Below are 20,727 nucleotides of genomic sequence, written 5' to 3'. Positions count from 1 at the left end.
TAGGTTGGATAAATACACGAGTGAGAGGGGTTGGATTTGAGTCGGACTTGCACCTGAGCTTATTGCTTGGGTAGCATTTGTTCTGTTAGTGGGTTGCATCCGTGAAGGACCGGCCTAGTATAAGAACATAAGAACATAAGAAAGGAGGATCACTGCAGCAGGCCTGTTGGCCCATACTAGGCAGGTCCTTTACAATCCATCCCACTAACAAAACATTTACCCAACCAAATTTTAATGCTACCCAAGAAATAAGCTCTGATAACTCTATCTAAAGTAAAAGGACACAAGTGCAACTAATGTGACATTTATTGTGGCAACGTTTCGCTCTCCAGGAGCTTTATCAAGCCATTACAAACAATACATGGACACAGAGGGTATATAAAGGCTCAGAGTGAGGTGCAATACTAGTGAGGTAACATTTCGATGTTCACTAGTGGTAGTAGTAGTAGTAGTGGTAGTGACAAAAGTAATACAATATGATAGAGCAATTAATTCATACATGAGTAAAAGAATACAAAAGCTATTACTTGGGTAACATAAAAATAGGTTGGACAAAAATAGACTGGAAAGATGCAGTCTATATTTGTCCAACCTATTTTTATGTTACCCAAGTAATAGCTTTTGTATCCTTTTACTCATGTACGAATTAATTGCTCTATCATATTGTATTACTTTTGTCACTACCACTACTACTACTATCACTAGTGAACATCGAAATGTTACCTCACTAGTATTGCACCTCACTCTGAGCCTTTATATACCCTCTGTGTCCATGTATTGTTTGTAATGGCTTGATAAAGCTCCTGGAGAGCGAAACGTTGCCACAATAAATGTCACATTAGTTGCACTTGTGTCCTTTTACTTTACATATTGTCGGTAATTCTACCAACTTTATTACAACTCTATCTACTCATTTGCAAGTCCCAATCAGATCCAACCCCTCTCACTCATGTATTTATCCAACCTAAATTTGAAACTACCCAAAGTCCTAGCCTCAATAACCCAACTAGGTAGACTGTTCCACTCATCAACTACCCTATTTCCAAACCAATACTTTCCTATGTCCTTTCTAAATCTAAACTTGTCTAATTTAAATCCATTACTGCGGGTTCTCTCTTGGAGAGACATCCTCAAGACCTTATTAATATCCCCTTTATTAATACCCATCTTCCACTTATAGACTTCGATCATGTCTCCCCTCATTCTTCGTCTAACAAGTGAATGTAATTTAAGAATCTTCAATCTTTCTTCATAAGGAAGATTTCTAATACTATGTATTAATTTAGTATGGCCCAACAGGCTTATTGCAGTGTTCCTCCTTTCCAATGTTCTAAAAGCTATGGCTTGGGTAGTTTCAAATTTAGGTTGGATAAATACACGAGTGAAAGGGGTTGGATTTGAGTCGGACTTGCACCTGAGTTTATTGCTTGGGTAGCATTTGTTCTGTTAGTGGGTTGGATTTGTGAAGGACCGGCCTAGTATGGGCCAGCAGGCCTGTTCCAGTATTCCTACTTTCTTAAGTTCTTATTTAACATCACACTTACCAGTAGGGTGATCGAGGCTAGGACCTAGGGTAGCTTTAAGAAGACTGGACAAATATATGAGTTGGAGGAGCTGAGTTTGATTTGTGTCATTGGGTACAGGAGTAAATTCTTGGGTAGCTTTGGGTAGAGGTCATTTTGATAAGGACCTGCCTTGTATGGGCCAGTAGACCTGCAGTTTGAACATTAAAATGGTATAAAATACCGACAGGTTGTAGGTAAGACACATATGCAACAGTTAGGTATCTATTTCGAAACGTTTCGCCTACACAGTAGGCTTCTTCAGTCGAGTACAGAAAAGTTGATAGAAGCATTGTTCGGTAGTCTGAACAATGCTCTTCTCCAGACTGAGGGACTGACTACCTCAAAACTTTAAGGGTGATGGACTGATTACATCGTCTTCAAGTCTCTTCTGCTTCTATCAACTTTTCTGTACTTGACTGAAGAAGCCTACTGTGTAGGCGAAACGTTTCAAAATAAAGATACCTAACTGTTGCATATGTGTCTTACCTACAACCTGTCGGTATTTTATACCATTTCAATGTTCAATCTGTCAGACACTGCAACACAAGGGTATCTTGGTACAGACCTGAAATCAACTTCGACAACCTCTACTAGTGAGAACGGCTGGATTTGAGAGGGACCTGACCTTCCAACATCTGCGTTCTACTAGTGACCTACGTCTCGCCTCCTGGTGCTATATAAGGCTCCATCCTGTCACTTCAACTCCATATTGTTTCAGACTACTGAACAATGCTCTTCTCCTGACTGAGGGACTGACCACCTCAAAACTTCAAGGGTGATGGACTGATTACATCGTCTTCAAGTCTCTTCTGCTTCTATCAACTTTTCTGTACTCGACTGAAGAAGCCTACTGTGTAGGCGAAACCTTTCGAAATAAAGATACCTAACTGTTGCATATGTGTCTTACCTACAGACCTGCAGTGTTCTTCCATTGTTATGTTCTTATTGGCTATTTGTTTGTGTGAGGGAGGGATGGCAAGTTCATTGTTGAAGAATATGACACTAATATCAACTCTATGGCTTATTTATCTATCACAATTCAACTAATATGACATAATAAACAATATTAATAACATAGAAACATAGAATATACTCTAGAATGAATAAAATAAGTCATTATGTATGTCACGAGAGGTGTTGCGTTGTGTTGTTGTTGGGTACATAAGGGCCACTGAGTGTAAGCCATCCATAATGATGGTGAGGCGGCGGTGTTTTCTGTAGCCCTATATAACTCCAACAACATTGGAGGAGTTGGTAGAATCGCTGAATCACTAAAGAAGGAACCCTCTACCACCATCACTACGACCTTCTACCACTATTACAACTGTTACCACCATCACTACTACCTTCTACCACCATCACTACCACCAAAGCTTCTAGTGTCAGCCCTTTGGTAAAGAATGTGAGAAACACATAATTTATGAAAAAGTTTGTAGAAAAATACAAAGATGGTGGTGGCAGAGTGGAAGCAGTTGTGATAGTGGTTGATGAACATAAGAACATAAGGAAGGAGGATCACTGCAGCAGGCCTGTTGGCCCATGCTCGGCAGGTCCTTTACAATTCATCCCACTACCGAAACATTTTCCCAACCCAGTCCTCAATGCTACCCAAGAAATAAGCTCTGATAACTCTATCCACTCATTTGCAAGTCCCAAATGAGTGGATAGAGTTATCAGAGCTTATTTCTTGGGTAGCATTGAGGACTGGGTTGGGAAAATGTTTCGTTAGTGGGATGAATTGTAAAGGACCTGCCGAGCATGGGCCAACAGGCCTGCTGCAGTGATCCTCATTCCTTATGTTCATCAACCACTATCACAACTGCTTCCACTCTACCACCACCATCTTTGTATTTTTCTACAAACTTTTTCATAAATTATGTGTGTTTCTCACATTCTTTACCAAAGGGCTGGCACCAGAAGCTTTCTTGGGAGCCATGGTAGCTTATTTAGCACTTGCAAGCACTAAAATGAATGGAATATTATGAAATATTTTGTAGGAGCATGTGAGGGGACCGTCGCTCACTGGTAAACAATGGCACACTGGCTGGGAAGGCAGGCCCAGGCGGCTCAGAGCGTGAGTACCCGTCCCGGATGAAGGACGATTAGCGAGTTAACGGACCATTTGCGAGCCAATATTTAGACAAAAAAACAGGACTATTTCCGAAATGGACGACTTTCAGGCCGGACGATTATTGAGAGACCACTGTATAATAATTTTAAATGTATTATTGATCATTGTCATTAGTAATATTTTTAACATGGGCCACATAAGATGCATGGTATTATTTGGGCATCTTTTTAAGAACTGTCTTACATAACTGAAAATCTGGCAGTAATTAATTACTGATGTTTGAATCCTTCATGAAACAAGTAATACATATGAAAAATCTATATTGTTACATCTTACACAATCAGTAAAATTCCACAATTATGTGATAATTCATTCACACAAATTATTTCATTTATTGTACATCAGCATAATAAATAATACTGCATTGTGACACTAGGTATCTTTGAATCAATTTTGGTAAACACTGTCAACTGTATTTACACAAGCTACCTGGAGTCTACCTGGAGGGTATTCCAGGAATCAACACCCCCACGACCTAGTCCATGACCAGGCCTCCCAGAGGCTTAGGGCCTGATGAACTAGGCTATTACTGCTGGCCACACTCCTCCTAAATTATTCATGCCAAAAATAATTCACTGTTATAAATATCCTGTCACAGTTTTAACCCTTAAACTGTCCAAACGTAGATCTACGTTCACATGAGGGGTTGCTACGAACGTAGATCTACTTTTTTTTACATGCTTTCAAATGGGGAAAATCAAGGTTGGAGCGCTACTCACGTGAACGTAGATCTATGTTTGGACAGTTTAAGGGTTAAGTGTTTCAACCCATTCAATGTTGGAACCCCTGCTTGTAAACTTGCTCTCAGTGTTGAAAGATATAAAAAAAAAAAAATACATTTTCTCTTATGAAATGATAGAGAATCTTTTTCCTGATGGTAATGAAACCAAATGTACAAAATTTGATGGAAAACTTATGGAATTATGCTCTCGCAAAGTCAGCGGACTAAGGAATATTTACGCATCGGTGATTTTTCCCAATTTGAGCCCTATTTTGAACTAATTCCACTGTTCCAGTAGACTATATTCATAGCTGTTTTGCTAGCACTCCTTTTGTTCTATCAGATGTGTACAAGAAACTGCCCATTTACCTATTTGGCCAATTTCATACAAAATTCAAGACAGGCCAATTTCAAAATAAGGTCCAAAATAAACAATGCACACATTCCTAGCACTAAAATAGCATTTTCTCTGTTCATTAGTCACATCTCCAGGGTCCTCTTATATTATGTTTGCTTTCCATTTTGAATTTTTATTCACACTAAAAACAGAAGATTTACTGGTACAAATAATATCAGCGCATTTGTGACACGTACTGGACACATGACGTGATTTGTTTACTCTTGAACATCATCAGAAATCGAACATTTCTGCTACTTTGAACTCACTTTCAAGTTACTTTTGGTCTTTTAAGCCATTCAAAATCCTCTCCATTTCTGTAATATATATCCCATTCTATCAAATGAGACCAAGAAAACAAGAATATAACCATAAATACCATACAAAAATACACCGCAAAGTTGCTGTTTTAAACCAAAAATACGGTCGCATTTTTCTCATTATGCACTATGTGCTGCAGGATTTTTTTATACTGCGCACACTGACCACTCAAACCCATTCTTTCATATGTAGACTTACCAGCTTTCTGCTGGAAGATTAGAAGCCACTAGAATTTTGGTGTAATACTACGGCACCAACACTTGCTTGTAAGCAGTAGTACTATGACACCGACAGTGAAAGGGTTAATGACACCAATATATGATTTTTTCTGGTTTTTAATTGCTTTTAATGTTTAACACTATATGTACTAGTTTCTTATCAAATGTGTTTAAAGATGTTTCAGCACTTCAAACACTGGGAAATGCTTAGCTCAACACTGCTCTACTTTGAATATTCTGTATACAGTAGGGCCCCACTTTACGGCGTTTCGCTTTACGGCGTTCTGCTAATACGGTCATTTCAAATTATCACCAAAACTCTCTATATGGCTCTCCCCACCTGACTTTCTAATATGGTCACCATGCCCCACCCTGTTTCTTTACATTCTCCGTGAGATCCGTAAGCACTAAGTCTCTCCATTATGTCTGGAAACTCCAAAATTTCAAGCATTTTTAAAAGTTATTTCATATTTTATAATACAGTGGACCCTCGAATTTAGCAGTGCCTTTTCTGTATGCAATACTATTTTTATTATCTATAAAATGTATTGTTTGTTAATATTTTTGGGTGTCTGGAATGGTTTAATTGTATTTACATTATTTCCTATGGGAAATATTAACAAAACATACATTTTATAGATAATAAAAATAGTTTTGCATACAGAAAAGGCACTACTAAATTCGAGGGTCCACTACTCTGATAATTATACTTATGTATGCCTGTACCTAAATAAACTTACATACTGCGCTGGCATGCAGGTACACATTAAAATCAGCAAGTGTCTTATGTCTTGAGACGTCATATTAGTAATGATAATAATAATCACTGAGTCTCATTAAATGTTGCATTTTACGTTAATATACATATTTTCATTAATCCAGCTATGATATTTTTTTCAAAATTATATAATAAACACGATACATAACATATAAAAATGATAAATACACCCCACAATAGAATAAATAAACATAAATATGAGATGTGGTAGCCAGACTTTTATGAGTGACGGCAAGAATAAAATTTTCTCTAGTCCAACATCAGAGAAAATGTGTTACTCGGGGTAACTGTAGAAAATTATTCCTTTCGTATTTATGTAAGTAAGTTTATTCAGGTATACACAAATACAGTTACATAGATTATCATACATAACAGCATGTGTGTAGAGAACCTAGGATAACCCAAAAAAGTCAGTGACTTATTTCCACTGCCTTCACTCAGAGTGTCATTTCTTCTAAAAATGGTGTTACATATTTATTTATTGAGACAACTTGAACACAAACCAGACGTGTACACTTTGTTTGTTTACAAAACCTGCGTTGCGCCTGTCCTCCCTCATGTACTCATTCTCTCTCTCTCTCATTTATTCGTTTTATCTCGTTTACTCACCCCTGACCCTACATTAAGACTACAAATATTTAAAGATAAGTAATGAGTGAACTGTATATGCATTTTATCACTCTGGGATACTTAAATATCATAGAATAGTATGTGTGGGTGGAATAGCCTGGTATGGTAGCCCAGCTGACTACCATACATACCACACTCAATTTCTTAAAATAAATACTACTCATCTCACCCTAGATTAAGACTACAAATATTTTAAGGTAAGTAATGAGTGAACTGTATATGCATTTTATTGCTCTGGGATGCTTAAATGTAATAGAATATTATGTGTAGGTGGGGTGGCCTGATATGGTAACCCGGCTGACTACCATACATACCACGGTTGATTTCTTACAATACTACTTGTCTCACCCTAGATTAAGACTACAAATATTTTAAGGCAAGTAATGAGTGCACTATGTGAGTATTATACTTTTTTATTGTTTTTTTGATGCCTAGTTCTATTGCTAACCTAATATATGTTAGTGTAAACTTGTTATCTAGTATTTGTATGAATTTATAAGGGGAAAAAAGGGCGTTCCACTTTACGGCGATTTCTGCTTTATGGCGGTAGTTTGGTATCTAACTTGTCGTATAAGTTGTGCCCTACTGTATATGTATACAGTATAATTAAGTTTTATTCAATATTCTATTTACTATTTTGGTCTTTTAAGGCTATGTGCAAGGAATACTTCTAATATTACAATTTCTGGGTTATTGTGGGTTAAATATACTTAGTGTCCTTTGTGGCTGAATTCCAGTGCTAATATTTGAAAAATTCAAAATTCAAATACTACTTTATTTCTTTTATGCAGTAAACAGATTATGTAATTTGGAATGAATAAGTCATTTTTGTGCCACTTCCACCCTTTGTTTTCTGGTAGGAAAGCTGGTGGCAGAACAACAGATCCTGATTTCACTGTTTACTTTTGCTAGTTAGGCTTACTACTATATGTCAGAAACTGGGTCATCACCTGTGTAGTTAACAATGATGCAATGTGTGGACCCTGGCCTTAGATTATTTTCAAATGTATGAATAGATCAAAGAAGGCCAAAAGAGTTGTTATGAGGTCAAAAATATTGGCAAATTTGAAAGAATGAAAAACCGATAGTACTAGTACATATGACAGTCCTTAGTTGTGTACTACCATGTCAGACACAATTTAAAGATTAATGCAAAATTATGAAAACATTATACCTCACTAATATACATTTACATGAATTTGGCAATACTATACAGGGAACTCTAATTTTCATGTGTAAGATGCAACAATGTAAATTATTTACACATGATGTCTAACATTTGTAATCACGACTGTAACAAAAAGTAAACACTGTTTCCATACATAAATATCAGCTGATAACTCAGAAGTACACTTGAAAGTTACAGCATACTGTCTAAATCAAACAAATGGAAATAACCTAGCACATTAATATTTGACATGAGCAAGAATTTTTAAATTACATTTTTATAGGCTGCTTGTTAAGAAATCACTTATTTACCACACAGCTTTTGCTATTTTTGTAAATTATATACAGCACTACAATAACCAAGTAATGGCCGATTCAAATCATGCTTATATATTTTATAGAAGCATCTATGCTACTTGCACATTTTTACATCTGTGCTGTTATTTCATCTGTTCCTGAGTCTGCTTATTTGTTGCCTTATTATGACTTGCCTTATTCTCCCTTTGCATGCTGTCTTCTGCTTTGAAGTTTTCCCACTACCTTTCCATAATGTACTTAATAATACATACTGTATCTTTCAGCATTTTATGACTTGAACTCTATGATTCTATTTTAATCTCTTCAGTGCCTCGTTTATTTTACTTGAGAATCTCTCACTTAAATCTTTTTTCCTTCCTTTTTCCATCCTTCTCATAAAACTACTGTAATTTTCCATAAATTTAAATTTGTTTTATCAAACACATTTCTATTTGTCCTGTACTTTCCATAATATTTGAGGTTTCTTATTACACACCCTATATTGTATGTACTAGTATTTCTCTCTCCCCTTATATTCAAGTAACAAACTGCTATGTAAACATAAATGGTAAATAAGTAGAGATTACAGCATATAGACTGCAGATAACTTTATCTCTCACTGCATCTTATCTCTTACTGCCTTCTTTATCTCTTACCTCTAATGCATGCAGCTCTTATTAAATATCACATGTGTATCTGTTTAAGATGGTATCAAATCAATTTAAATCAAATACAGTACTTTTATTTATCGAAGTACAATAACATGCAAAAAATGAAAACATTATTAAACACCACTAAGACATTACATCATTAAAAAATACAAAATATAAAAATCAGAAAAAACACCAATACAAAAGGATCCTATGTTTAAACTTAATTAAAATCTACTCAAGAGATACATATGATGGTGACCCCAGATAACAATGAGTGAACAAAACATTTTCACAGCCACACTTCCTATGGAAGTTCAATCATAACTTTCATTACAATATTTCCATATATGTACTGAATAAATGCATATCACTGGCTTCAAGAATGAGAGAGGCAGGTAGAGTGATAGGTTAAATAATAAAGTTTATCATGCAAACATGAAGACAGTTAGTTCCAAGAACTGCCTAAGGTCAGCACAATTCTCAGCAATAAGCAGGCTACAAAATGTAAAGGCAAAATGCTTTTAAAATTAACAATAAATCAGTTGAACTGCCACTGACATATTGTTAAAATCATGGCCCACTCTTAAAATGATAAAACTGTACAATTAAAATAAAATCAAGGTACAGCACCATACAAAAATAATACAGCAGACCACAGGTTCATAGAAAAGCTCAAATTTAATCAAAATTGTTTGACAACAAAAGACACTACTCCTTCCACATACATTAAATAAAAAATATAAAAATGTAAAATATACTGAGGGTATTTTTACCAACATTAAACAAAACACCATACAGTAGATGATGCCAAGATATGTGGTTCACTTTATAATTTGAGGGTCATTCTTAATAAGAAATTTATAAATAAATATATACTTGTAAGAAACAAGTGTATAAGTGAAAAGTGAAATTACTACTAATGAAAGATAATCATGAGGAAACTGCAGGTATACTTTTAAGTCTTTTCATACTGAACATTTGCAGAAGAAAGTATGGGACGATCTATAATCTAAGTTATTGAAATCCGATGTATACATCCCAATATTGAACTTGACACTTTATCAGTGCTCAAAGATAATGCCACAAAACCAGTTACATTAACCTTTTTCTGCTCAAAATCTCATCAGTCAAATTGACATTGTACTATAATAGTATATAATATCATTAGAATATCCAAAGATATAAATAAGTGGTAAACTCACCTCTTTTCCCTCTTCAGTGTCATCGTCATCCCGGAACTTGACGACTGAAACTCGAGACTCTTCATTTGGGTCGTTGGGATCCCAGCTATCATCATCCTCAGGGGCCCATTCACTTGCTGCGGGGCCGATGGCGGTCAAATTATCGGTGCTCAGGTCGCCAGTGCGGTACAGCCTGCCCTCGCTACCAGCCATACCACAGGCGTACTCTATAACAAGGGACGACCCACTCTAACTTCACTGACCACAGACAATCTCAGACCTGGCTGATTGGCCACATTCAGGCACTTGACTGGATGACATACAACAGAAAACTGACTGACACACCACAGGTAAACATATCACATTGACAACAAATCAGCAGGCATCTTAAAACACTATACCAATTACGAACACCATGGTGTTTAGCATAACACTACCCCACACAAACACCTTGGCATTTGAAAAAAAAAAAAAAGCTCTTGCTCACACTACACAGGAAGGAATACCAATTACACTCAAATAGAAACAGGAAATATCAACTACACCCACACTGAAATAGGCATTACGAACTACACCCAAATATAAATAGGATATATCAACTACACCCAAATGGAAACAGGCAATTTCAAAACTAGCATGGAAAAACAAAGATATAGCCAATGAAAGAAATTCACTAAATTAGCAAATAATGGTTTATTACAAAAATTAATGCTAGTAGTAGAGACAAAGTAAAAATGTTTTATACCAAAAGCAACAAGAAAGTGATAGTAACATACCAATTTTAACAATATATATTTCCAGTATGTTTAGTGTTGCAAATGTCTTTGTTAAAACAAATATCCAGAAAAAAAGTGGATCTGTTGTTATTGCAAAAACAATAATATTAAATTTAACATGAATCAAAGAATGTGCCAAACACTGTACCACTCATACTGCCCTATTAAAACAGGATCATCAGGTCTTGTATAGTAATACAGTACCAGATAAAAAAAACTTTAATTACTGGAGTGTATCTCTACAGATTAAACAGGCATGAAAACTTAGAGACTAAAATTTCAAAAACTGTCTCTTAGATCAAAGTTTATTTTTAACCCTTTGACTGTTTTGGTCGTATATATACGTCTTACGGGCCAGTGTTTCGGACGTATATAAACTCAATAATTTTAGCGGCTTCAAATCAAGCAGGAGAAAGCTGGTAGGCCCACATGCGAGAGAATGGGTCTGTGTGGTCAGTGTGCACCACATAAAAAATCCTGCAGCACGCAGTGCATAATGAGAAAAAAAACTGACTTTTTTTTGGATTAAAATGCCGAATTTGAGGTGTGTTTTCCTATAGTATTTATCGTTGTACTCTCCTTTTCATGGTCTCACGTGATAAAATGGAAAACATATTACAGAAATAGAAATGATTTTGATTAGTTTCACGATGAAAACAACCTTGAAATTGAGCTCAAAATAGCAGAAATGTTCGTTTTTACCAATGTTCAGGAGTAAGCAAATCATACCACATGTCCCATACACATCAACTGGGGAGTCTAATATTCTTTCACTAGTGCACTGATATTATTTACACCATTTTTACAATAATACAGTAGTCTGCATAACAGTAAATCTTCTATTTTTTGCATGAATAAAAAATTAAAATAGAAAGCAATAGTAATATAAGAGGGGCCTAGAGACGTGACTAATGAACAGAGGACATGTTATTTTAGTGCCAAGAATGTCTACAGTGTTTATTCTGGACCCTATTTTGAAATTGGCATCTTTTTTAATTTGCATGAAATTGGCCAAATTGCCAATTTCTGACCACTTTATTGGGTAGTTCAAATTAGTAAATGGGTGGTTTCTTGTGCTCAATTGATAGAAAAAATGAAGTTCTAAAGAAATAGCTATGAGTTTGGTCAACTGGAACAACGGAATTGGCCAAAAACAGGGCTCAAAGTCGGCGAGATAGCCGATGCGTATGTGTCACTGAGACAACTAACTTCGCAGGAGCGTAATTCCGTGAGTTTTCGACCAAATTTCATACTTTTGGTGTCATTACCATCGGGAAAACATTCTTTATCGTTTCATAAGTTTTTTTTTTTCTTTTTTCAAAATTTTTTTCGACAGAATGACAGTTTCTGAAAGGGGCTTGCGACAGTCAAAGGGTTAATACACATACATTAATTCCCTTTACTTGTTTTCATTCCACAAACATCTAAGAGTGTGACATAGCAATTTAGTCTGTGTGGGTGTTGATAATTTATAATTTCCTTAGTCTGTCTGGGGGGTTGATAATTTCTAATTTTCTTTGTGAAATGTCCACGACCCAAATTTAAAACATATATAGATGAATTCTGTAAATTATTTTATCCATCCAATGTATGAAGTAATATATTTTTTATATAGAACAATTTACAGCAAGGGGTTATTATGCCTACCTAATAATGAAGGGACAAAAGCACAAAAAATCAGCTCTGCATACAATTCTTGGAAGAACTACAGATTATAGTACAATATAAGGAAAGACAGGATATATTATAATGGCAGAATGGACAAATAAGACTGGATTGATAACAAACATTATGTTGAACAAGATGGAGGTAGTGTTTGTTATGAACCAGCATAAAGAATCACTGCATAAAATCAACATCAAAATTTTGGTAAAAAAAACAGACTTAAAACACTATATGTTAAAAGAAAAAATAAATATAAGACTGATTTTAGAAGTAGACAGAGCATTCAGGGGTTGAGGTCAATGATCTATCAGATGACGATGGGATGCCTATGAGGTTGATTATCATATTTATGCTGGTGATGTACAGGTTTACATCTAAGTTTTGAATAAGAAATATGCAAAGCTCTGTTTAAGTTCTCTTTTTCTAGATATTCAAACTTGGATGACTAACAAAAAATTTAAACTAAATGAGGGTAAAACAAATATTTTTAGTATGAGAGGAATACAGATTGGAGATTTTGGTCCCTTGGATTATGGCCTTGATAGTTTGCAGTCTGTAGGATCAGTGAAAGATATGGGTGTGTACCTGGATTTTTCATTGTCATTTATTGGGCACATCACTACCTAAGAACAAGGAGAAGGCCGGAGGCAGTGGAGATGTCATGTCTGAGGGAAATGTATGTGTGAATATAATGCAGAGATTCCATAGTTTGGAGATTAGGAGGAGGTGTGGGATTACTAAAACTATTATCCAGAGGGCTGAAGAGGAGTTATTGAGATGGTTTGGACATGTAGAGAGATGGAACGACATCGAGTGTATATAAATCTGTAGTGGAGGGAAAGCAGGGTAGGGGTTGGCCTAGGAAAAGTTGGAGGAAGGGGATAAAGGAGGTTGTGTGTACCAGGGGCTTGGACTTCTAGCAAGCATGTGTGAGCGTGTTAGATAGGAGCAAATGGAGACAAATGGTTTTTAGGACTTGATGTGCTGTTGGAGTGTAAGCAAGGTAGCATTTATGAAGGGATTCAGGGAAACCGGCAGGCCGGACTCGATTCCTGGAGTTGGGAAGTACAGTGCCAGCACTCTGAAGGAGGGGTATTAATGTTGCAGTTTTATAACTGTAGTGTAAGCATGCCTCTGCCAAGACAGTGACGGAGTGAATGATGATGAAAGTTTTTCGTTTTTGGGCCACCCTGCCTTGGTGGGAAATGGTCGATGTATTAATAAAATAATAAATCACTACCTGAAAACTCCAGAGCCTAACTATCTGTTAGCTACTTCAAAACTACTGTAAAAAAAAAATACCTCCTTTCCCTCATATGATCCTTGTAATAATTAATTATGATAAAAACTGTTCATCATTAACCCTTTCAGGGTCTGTGCTGTAGATCTACGGCTATACGTTGAGGGTCCAAACCATAGATCTACGCCAAAATTCTAGCAGCACGAGAAGGCTGGTAGGCCTACATCTGAGAGAACTGGTCTGCATGGTGTGTGTGCACCATAAACAAACATTCTAGGTGCCTGCATGGCATTGTGGGAATGCTGCCTCAGTAACCTTTGTTCACCATGCCTCGCCGCAATTGGGCGAATTGGGACTCTCCTCTTTGTAACTGATAGTTCTGACTGATTGAAGTGGAAATGAAGAAGAATTCTATGGCTTTGATCGATTAGTGACCGAAAGCAATGACCAGGATATCAAAAATAGTGTAGAAAATCCTGACAATCCTCAACCTTCTACCTCTGGTGTGGGCACATCTCAGTCACGTTTGGTTGTACCTCGTCGCAAGAAAAAACTAATGTTTTTGCGTGGTCAGGCTTCAGACTTCAGGAATGATGATGATAGTGATGTGGACTGTGATTTTATTGCTCTTAATGATCATTCGAGTAGTGATATTGAGGAATCATATTCACCAGTGAAGCATCGGTATATACGCTGCCGCATGTGCTCGGGAAGTGTTCCCTATGCAGTACCCAGGGGACAGAGTACATCCAGGAGTACATCCCGTGGCCCTACACCAGAAATAGACAGTCAAAGTGAGGATGATGTGGCTACACTTGGCATGATAGACCACAGGCATCAGTAGGTGGTGGTATTGGTGGTGATAGTGGTAATGGTGATGGTAGTGCCACAGCCATGCATGACTCGCCAGCCCAGGCTGGGACCCACGCCGCTGACTCCTCAGCTCAAGGACAAAACAGAGCGTCACCCACCACCCCACAACAACTACAACTACAACCACAACCAGCTTACGATGTCCAGTATCTACCAGCAAACCGCATCTGGGATTGGCAGCAAAATCCCAATTTTGTTCCCAAACCCCACCAGTTTGATAACTCTCAAAGTGGAATCCTACCAACTTGTTCCCTTGGAAACACTGCAAATGAACTGGAATTCTTTGAACTATTCTTTGACCAGCCCTTGATGGAAACTATTATCAAGGAAAGTAACAAGTATTTTGAGTATACCATGGCAAATACTATCATATCACCACAGTCAAGACTACATTGGTGGAAAGAGACACCTGTGGCTGAAATATATTTGCTTTTTGCAACAATAATGCTTATGCCTCATGTCTATAAGCAGAATATAAAATCATTCTGGTCCACAGATCGGCAAATTTGTACCCCGGCCTTCAGTGAAATCATTCCAGTGAACAGGTTTATCTTACTGTCACATATGTTGCACTTCTCTGACAAAACCAGGCCTGACAGAAGTGACAGGTTATACAAGATTAGAAATGTTTTTATGTATCTGAAACAAAAGTTCAACATGTACTTTTATCCATTCAAGAATCTTGTAACTGATGAGTCTTTCATTTTGTTCCAAGGTAGACTGTCATTCAAGCAAGAGGAAACGATTTAGTATAAAACTGTTTGTACTCTGTGACTGTGACAGTGGCCTGGTATTGGATATTATTGTGTACACAGGAAGTAAAACATTGAAAGATACCAGGATGTTATTGGGCATCTCAGGTGACGTAGTGAGGAGCATGATGGCACCTTATCTTGGTAAGGGGCATACATTATATACTGATAACTGGTACACAAGCCCTTTACTCAGTGATTTCTTGTGAGTGAACATGACAGATGTGTGGCACAGTGCATTCTAATCGTAAACATATGCCCAGGTTCAACGTAGGCACTCGTGCTGGTGAGGTGCAGATGTTTACTGAAATGACATCATGGCATTATGGTGGCATGACAAACGAGATGTCACATTGTTGACATCCATTCATCCTAACAAAATGCAAGACAGTGGCAAAGTTGATAGAGTGACTAACAAATGTATTTGAAAACCAGTGGCAGTGATTGATTATAGACAAAACATGCATTTGGTTGACAAATGTGACATGCAGATAGGCTTTGTTGATTGTGTTCGTAAGAGTTACAAGTGGTACATGAAACTTTTCTTCCATCTCATGGACATTTCAATGCTCAATGCATATATGTGCCAAATGAAGACCGGCAACAGACCACCGTATGGTGAATTTTGTTTGTCTGTTGTCAGACAACTCATAATGAAGTACCAGGTAACAACACGTTATACAAAACCGTCCTCGAACTCCTCAGGAAATACCCAAGCGTTTGAGGAGGGAAGGTGATCATTCCATATTACAGCTTCTTGCAACTAAGAAGAAATTTGCTCTGAAGAGATGTGTTGTCTGTGCACAAACAAAACAACGGCAACAAAGATGCAAAGGCACTCGGTTTGTATGTGAGGAATGTAAGGTACCTCTGTGCATGGTACCTTGTTTCAAGGACTTCCAAAGGCTGCAGCAGTTCTAGAAACATGTCCAGTGACTGTACATATGTAAATATATAACAGAACATTAATATTATACAACATTTGTGCATGGTTATTGTAGTAAACAATATTATAATAACTTTAGTGTGGTTATTGTGTTCAATACAGTGAGTGTATATATATACATTATATACAGTATTGGTCTCACAGGCCACAAATGTTACTAAAAAAGAAAAGAAAAAAGTATAAAAAATGTAAAATAAAGCACGATTGTGTGGAAGTCGCCGATGTTGCCGCCACCTGCTCATTTTGGGTCAACTTCCTGCCTCTATATGTCGGTAAGTACTGATCAGAAATTTTTGGGGGGTTTTATTACCTTCACAAAAATATTATCTTTAATTCTGTAAGAAATTTTTTTTTTTTTTTTTTTTTTTTAAAAATTTCTTGGACACTGGGGCACCCCTTCAGATTTTGCCTTTGAACCCTGAAAGGGTTAAGTAACACCATTGTGTTACTTAATGATGACTCCTATTTCCTTTAATGACTCCCATTTCCTATGATTTAGTTGTGTTATTTTTCAGACAAAATTTACTTTTAAAAATTAGAATATGAAACTGTTACTGTGAATAGTTGCCATTTCAAGAACTTGAATTCTTAAATTGAATGTCATCTAATGTAAAAAAAAATTACCTATAAACTACTAAACTATAACCCTAACAATTTTCCTTATAATCACGTACAGTGATACATTCAATCTCCTGTTACTGAGAATATTCGCTGCTTCAAAAATTTGAATTCATGAATATGTTGACAAATGTAAAAAATGTACCTACACACTTACTAGCATATAAGCCAAATAATTTTTCCTATAATCATGTACAATGATATATTTAATCTACTCACATTCATCAAATACTTATATGTGTACATTTAATGACCTCGAGTACATTTTTTTTTTTAACAAATCAGCCGTCTCCCACCGAGGCAGGGTGACCCAAAAAGAAAATACTTTCATCATCATTCAACACTTTTACCTCACTCACACATAATCACTTGAATACATATATGTATGTAATGTTTATTGCCCCTTTTAGTCTAAAGTTAGGCTTAAGCTTCCCCAAAATGCTCTACATAACCATCAGCTTTCTGCATGTAAATGTCATCCATTTTTCTATAAACATTGTATCATGTGGAAATAAACTTTGACTTTGAAAGAGATAAGCTGATAAAAAGATGGTGTGTAAATCTGGGGTGGAAGGCAGGAGAGGTAGGGGTCATCCCAGGAATGATTGCTCTCTTATTCACACAAATTAGTGTTTATAGGTATCTCATATCCATCCTATTTGGGCACTGCTGCAAAGACAGTGATTATGTGTGAATGATGGTGAAAATGTTGAATGATGGTTAAAGTGTTTTTCTTTCTTGGATCACCCTGCTTTGGTGGGAGATGGCTGTGTTAAAAAATAAAAAGTACAAGAGTAAAAGTACAACTATTATTATATATAAAATAATATTATTATTAATTATTATTATTATTATTATTATTATTATTATTATTATAATTATTGAGAGCACGGGGTTAGTAACCCCATCTCTTGTATAAACTACTCAATGTAAACAGAAAAACTTCCATTTTTTTCTTTGTCAGGTCACACTGCCTCTGTAGGAGATGGCCAGTGTCTTAATAAAAATTATTATTAATCAATATTAATGTAGTATGTTCATATGAAGTGTTCATATGAGTGTCCAATAGCTCAACTGCCAGCGCACTCAGCTCACACACTGAGGTCCGGGGTTTGCATCTCCAGTACAGCTGGATAACATTAGGGTGTTTCCATAAGACACATACTGTCTATGTTCACCCACCAGTATAAAATGGGTACCTGGGTGTTAGTTAACTGGTGTGGGTCGCATCCTGGGACAAAACTGACCTAATTTGCCCAAAATGCTCAACATAACAAGCAGCTTTCTATATAGTAGTATGTCATAGATGTCAGCTAGGCCTGTATACCTTGTACATGTACTTGTAGAAATAAAAATATTATTATTATTAACTCTTAAATCTAGGTAGTTGGTTGGTAGACAGCAACCGCCCAGGGAGGTACTACCGTCCTGCCAAGTGAGTGTAAAACGAAAGCCTGTAATTGTTTTACATGATGGTAGGATTGCTGGTGTCCTTTTTTCTGTTTCATAAACATGCAAGATTTCAGGTACGTCTTGTTACTTCTACTTACACTTAGGTCACACTACACATATATGTACAAGCATATACAGCGGTCCCTCAATAATCGTCCGGCATGAAAGTCGTCCATTTTGGAAATAGTTCCGTTATTTTGTCTAAACATTGGCTTGCAAATGGTCCGTAAACTCGCTAATCGTCTTTTGTCCTGGACGCGTACTCATGCTCTGAGCAGCCTCAGCCTCCCTTCCCAGCCAGTGTGCCATTGTTTACCAGTGAGTGACGGTCCCCTAACATGTTCATACGAAATATTTCATAATATTCCATTGATTTTAGTGCTTGCAAGTGCTAAATAAGCTACCATGGCTCCAAAGAAAGCTCCTAGTGCCAAGCCTTTGGTAAAGAAGGTGAGAAATACGATTGAATTTAATAAAAACATCATTGAACAATATGAAAGTGGCATACGTGTGGGCGAACTGGCCAGGATGTATAACAAATCCCATACAACCATATCTTCCATCATAGCCAAGAAAAAGGAAATCAAGGAAGCTGTTGTTGCAAAGGGGGTAAATATGCTGACAAAAACGAGATCACCAGAACTCGAAGATGTTGAGAAGTTATTATTGGTATGGATAAACAAGAAACAATTAGCAGGAGATAGTCTCATGATGTCACTTATTTGTGAAAAGGCTAGGCAGTTGCATGACAATTTGGTAAAGAAATTGCCTGCAACTAGTGGTGATGCGAGTGAATTTAAGGCTAGCAAAGGCTGGTTTGAGAGATTTAAGAAGCGTACTGGCATAAACAGTGTAATAAGGCATGGTGAGGTTGCCAGTTCTGACAAAAAAGCAGCTGAAAAATATGTGCAGGAATTCAAGGAGTACATAGAGGCTGAAGGACTGAAACCTGAACAAGTGTTCAATTGTGACGAAACAGGCCTCTTTTGGAAGAAAATGCCAAAGAGAACCTACATTACTCAGGAAGAAAAGGCACTACCAGGACACAAGCCTATGAAAGACAGGCTGACGCTCATGTTCTGTGCTAATGCTAGTGGGGATTTCAAAGTGAAGCCGTTACTAGTGTACCATTCTGAAAATCCCAGTGTGTTCAAGAAAAGCAATGTTATGAAGAGTAAATTGTGTGTGTTTTGGAGATCTAATAATAAGGCATGGGTCACAAGGGACATTTTCATCGAGTGGTTCAATGAAGTGTTTGGCCCTAGTGTGAAGAATTACCTCCTGGAAAAGAAATTGGATCTCAAGTGCCTCCTAGTAATGGATAATGCACCTGCTCATCCTCCAAACCTGGATGACCTAATTCTGAAGGAGTTTGGGTTCATCACAGTAAAGTTCTTGCCCCCAAATACCACTCCTCTCCTCCAGCCCATGGACCAGCAAGTCATTTCAAACTTTAAAAAAACTCTACACCAAAGCAACGTTTGAAAGGTGCTTTAATGTGACCTCAGACACTCACTTGACCCTAAGAGATTTTTGGAAAGAACACTTCAGTATTCTCCATTGCATAAGCCTTATAGGTAAGGCTTGGGAGGGAGTGACTACCAGGACTTGGAACTCTGCTTGGATAAAATTGTGGCCAGATTGTGTCCACAAGAGGGATTTTGAAGGGTTTGAGGCAGCCCCTGATGAGCCTATGTCAGTTGTGAACTCTATTGTAGCACTGGGGAGTTCCATGGGGTTGGATGTGAGTTTGGAGGATGTGGACGAGTTGGTGGAGGACCACAAAGAAGAGCTAACCACTGAGGAGCTGCAAGAGCTTCAGCAGGAAGAGCAACAGATCGCAGCTCAGAATCTTGCTGCAGAGGAGGAAGAGAGATGGAAGAAGGTGCCTTCTTCAGAAATTAAGGAGATTTTTGAAATGTGGGGTAGGATGGAAAGATTTATGGAGAAACATCACCCTGAGAAGGATGTTGCAAGCCATATTGGCAACTTGTACAGTGACAGAGTCTTGGACCATTTTAGGGAAGTTTTAAAGAGACGCCAGAAACAGAGCTCTCTGGACAGTTTTTTTGCGAGACAGGACTCCAGTGACTCTCAAGCTGGTCCTAGTGGCATTAAGAAACAGAGAATAGAAGTATTATTATTATAATCAAAAAGAAGCGCTAAGCCACAAGGGCTAGAGAAGAGAAGTAACCCCAGAGAAGCACTTGGTACCTGAGGTGCTGATGGAAGGGGATTCCCCTTCCAAACAGTAAATAATCCAATCTCTCTCTTTCTCCAGTCTTCCAAACACTAAGAAGAATCGCCAATAAAGGTAAGTGTTATTCTGTTAATGTTTCATTCATC

General features: G+C 37.2%; 1 protein-coding gene across 14 annotated transcripts in view; it reads right to left on the bottom strand.

Annotated features, from left to right (window-relative positions):
- Positions 1-20,727, bottom strand: part of LOC128691673 (protein lap4) — an 854,149-nt gene that overhangs the window by 653,444 nt on the left and 179,978 nt on the right. For 12 of the 14 annotated variants that reach the window (XM_070088850.1, XM_070088860.1, XM_070088857.1 and 9 more), the window contains exon 9: positions 10,081-10,286. In XM_070088850.1, coding sequence (XP_069944951.1) covers positions 10,081-10,286 — 206 coding nt within the window. Of the gene's footprint in view, positions 1-8,419; positions 8,714-10,080; positions 10,287-20,727 lie in introns of those variants that run through there. The other 2 variants (XM_070088858.1, XM_070088864.1) reach the window with 2 other exon arrangements.

The sequence above is a fragment of the Cherax quadricarinatus genome, chromosome 26, assembly GCF_038502225.1.
Source record: "Cherax quadricarinatus isolate ZL_2023a chromosome 26, ASM3850222v1, whole genome shotgun sequence".
Classification (NCBI taxonomy): Eukaryota; Metazoa; Arthropoda; class Malacostraca; order Decapoda; family Parastacidae; genus Cherax; species Cherax quadricarinatus.
Note: the sequence above shows the minus strand (reverse complement) of the source record. Positions and strands in the feature narration are given on the sequence as shown.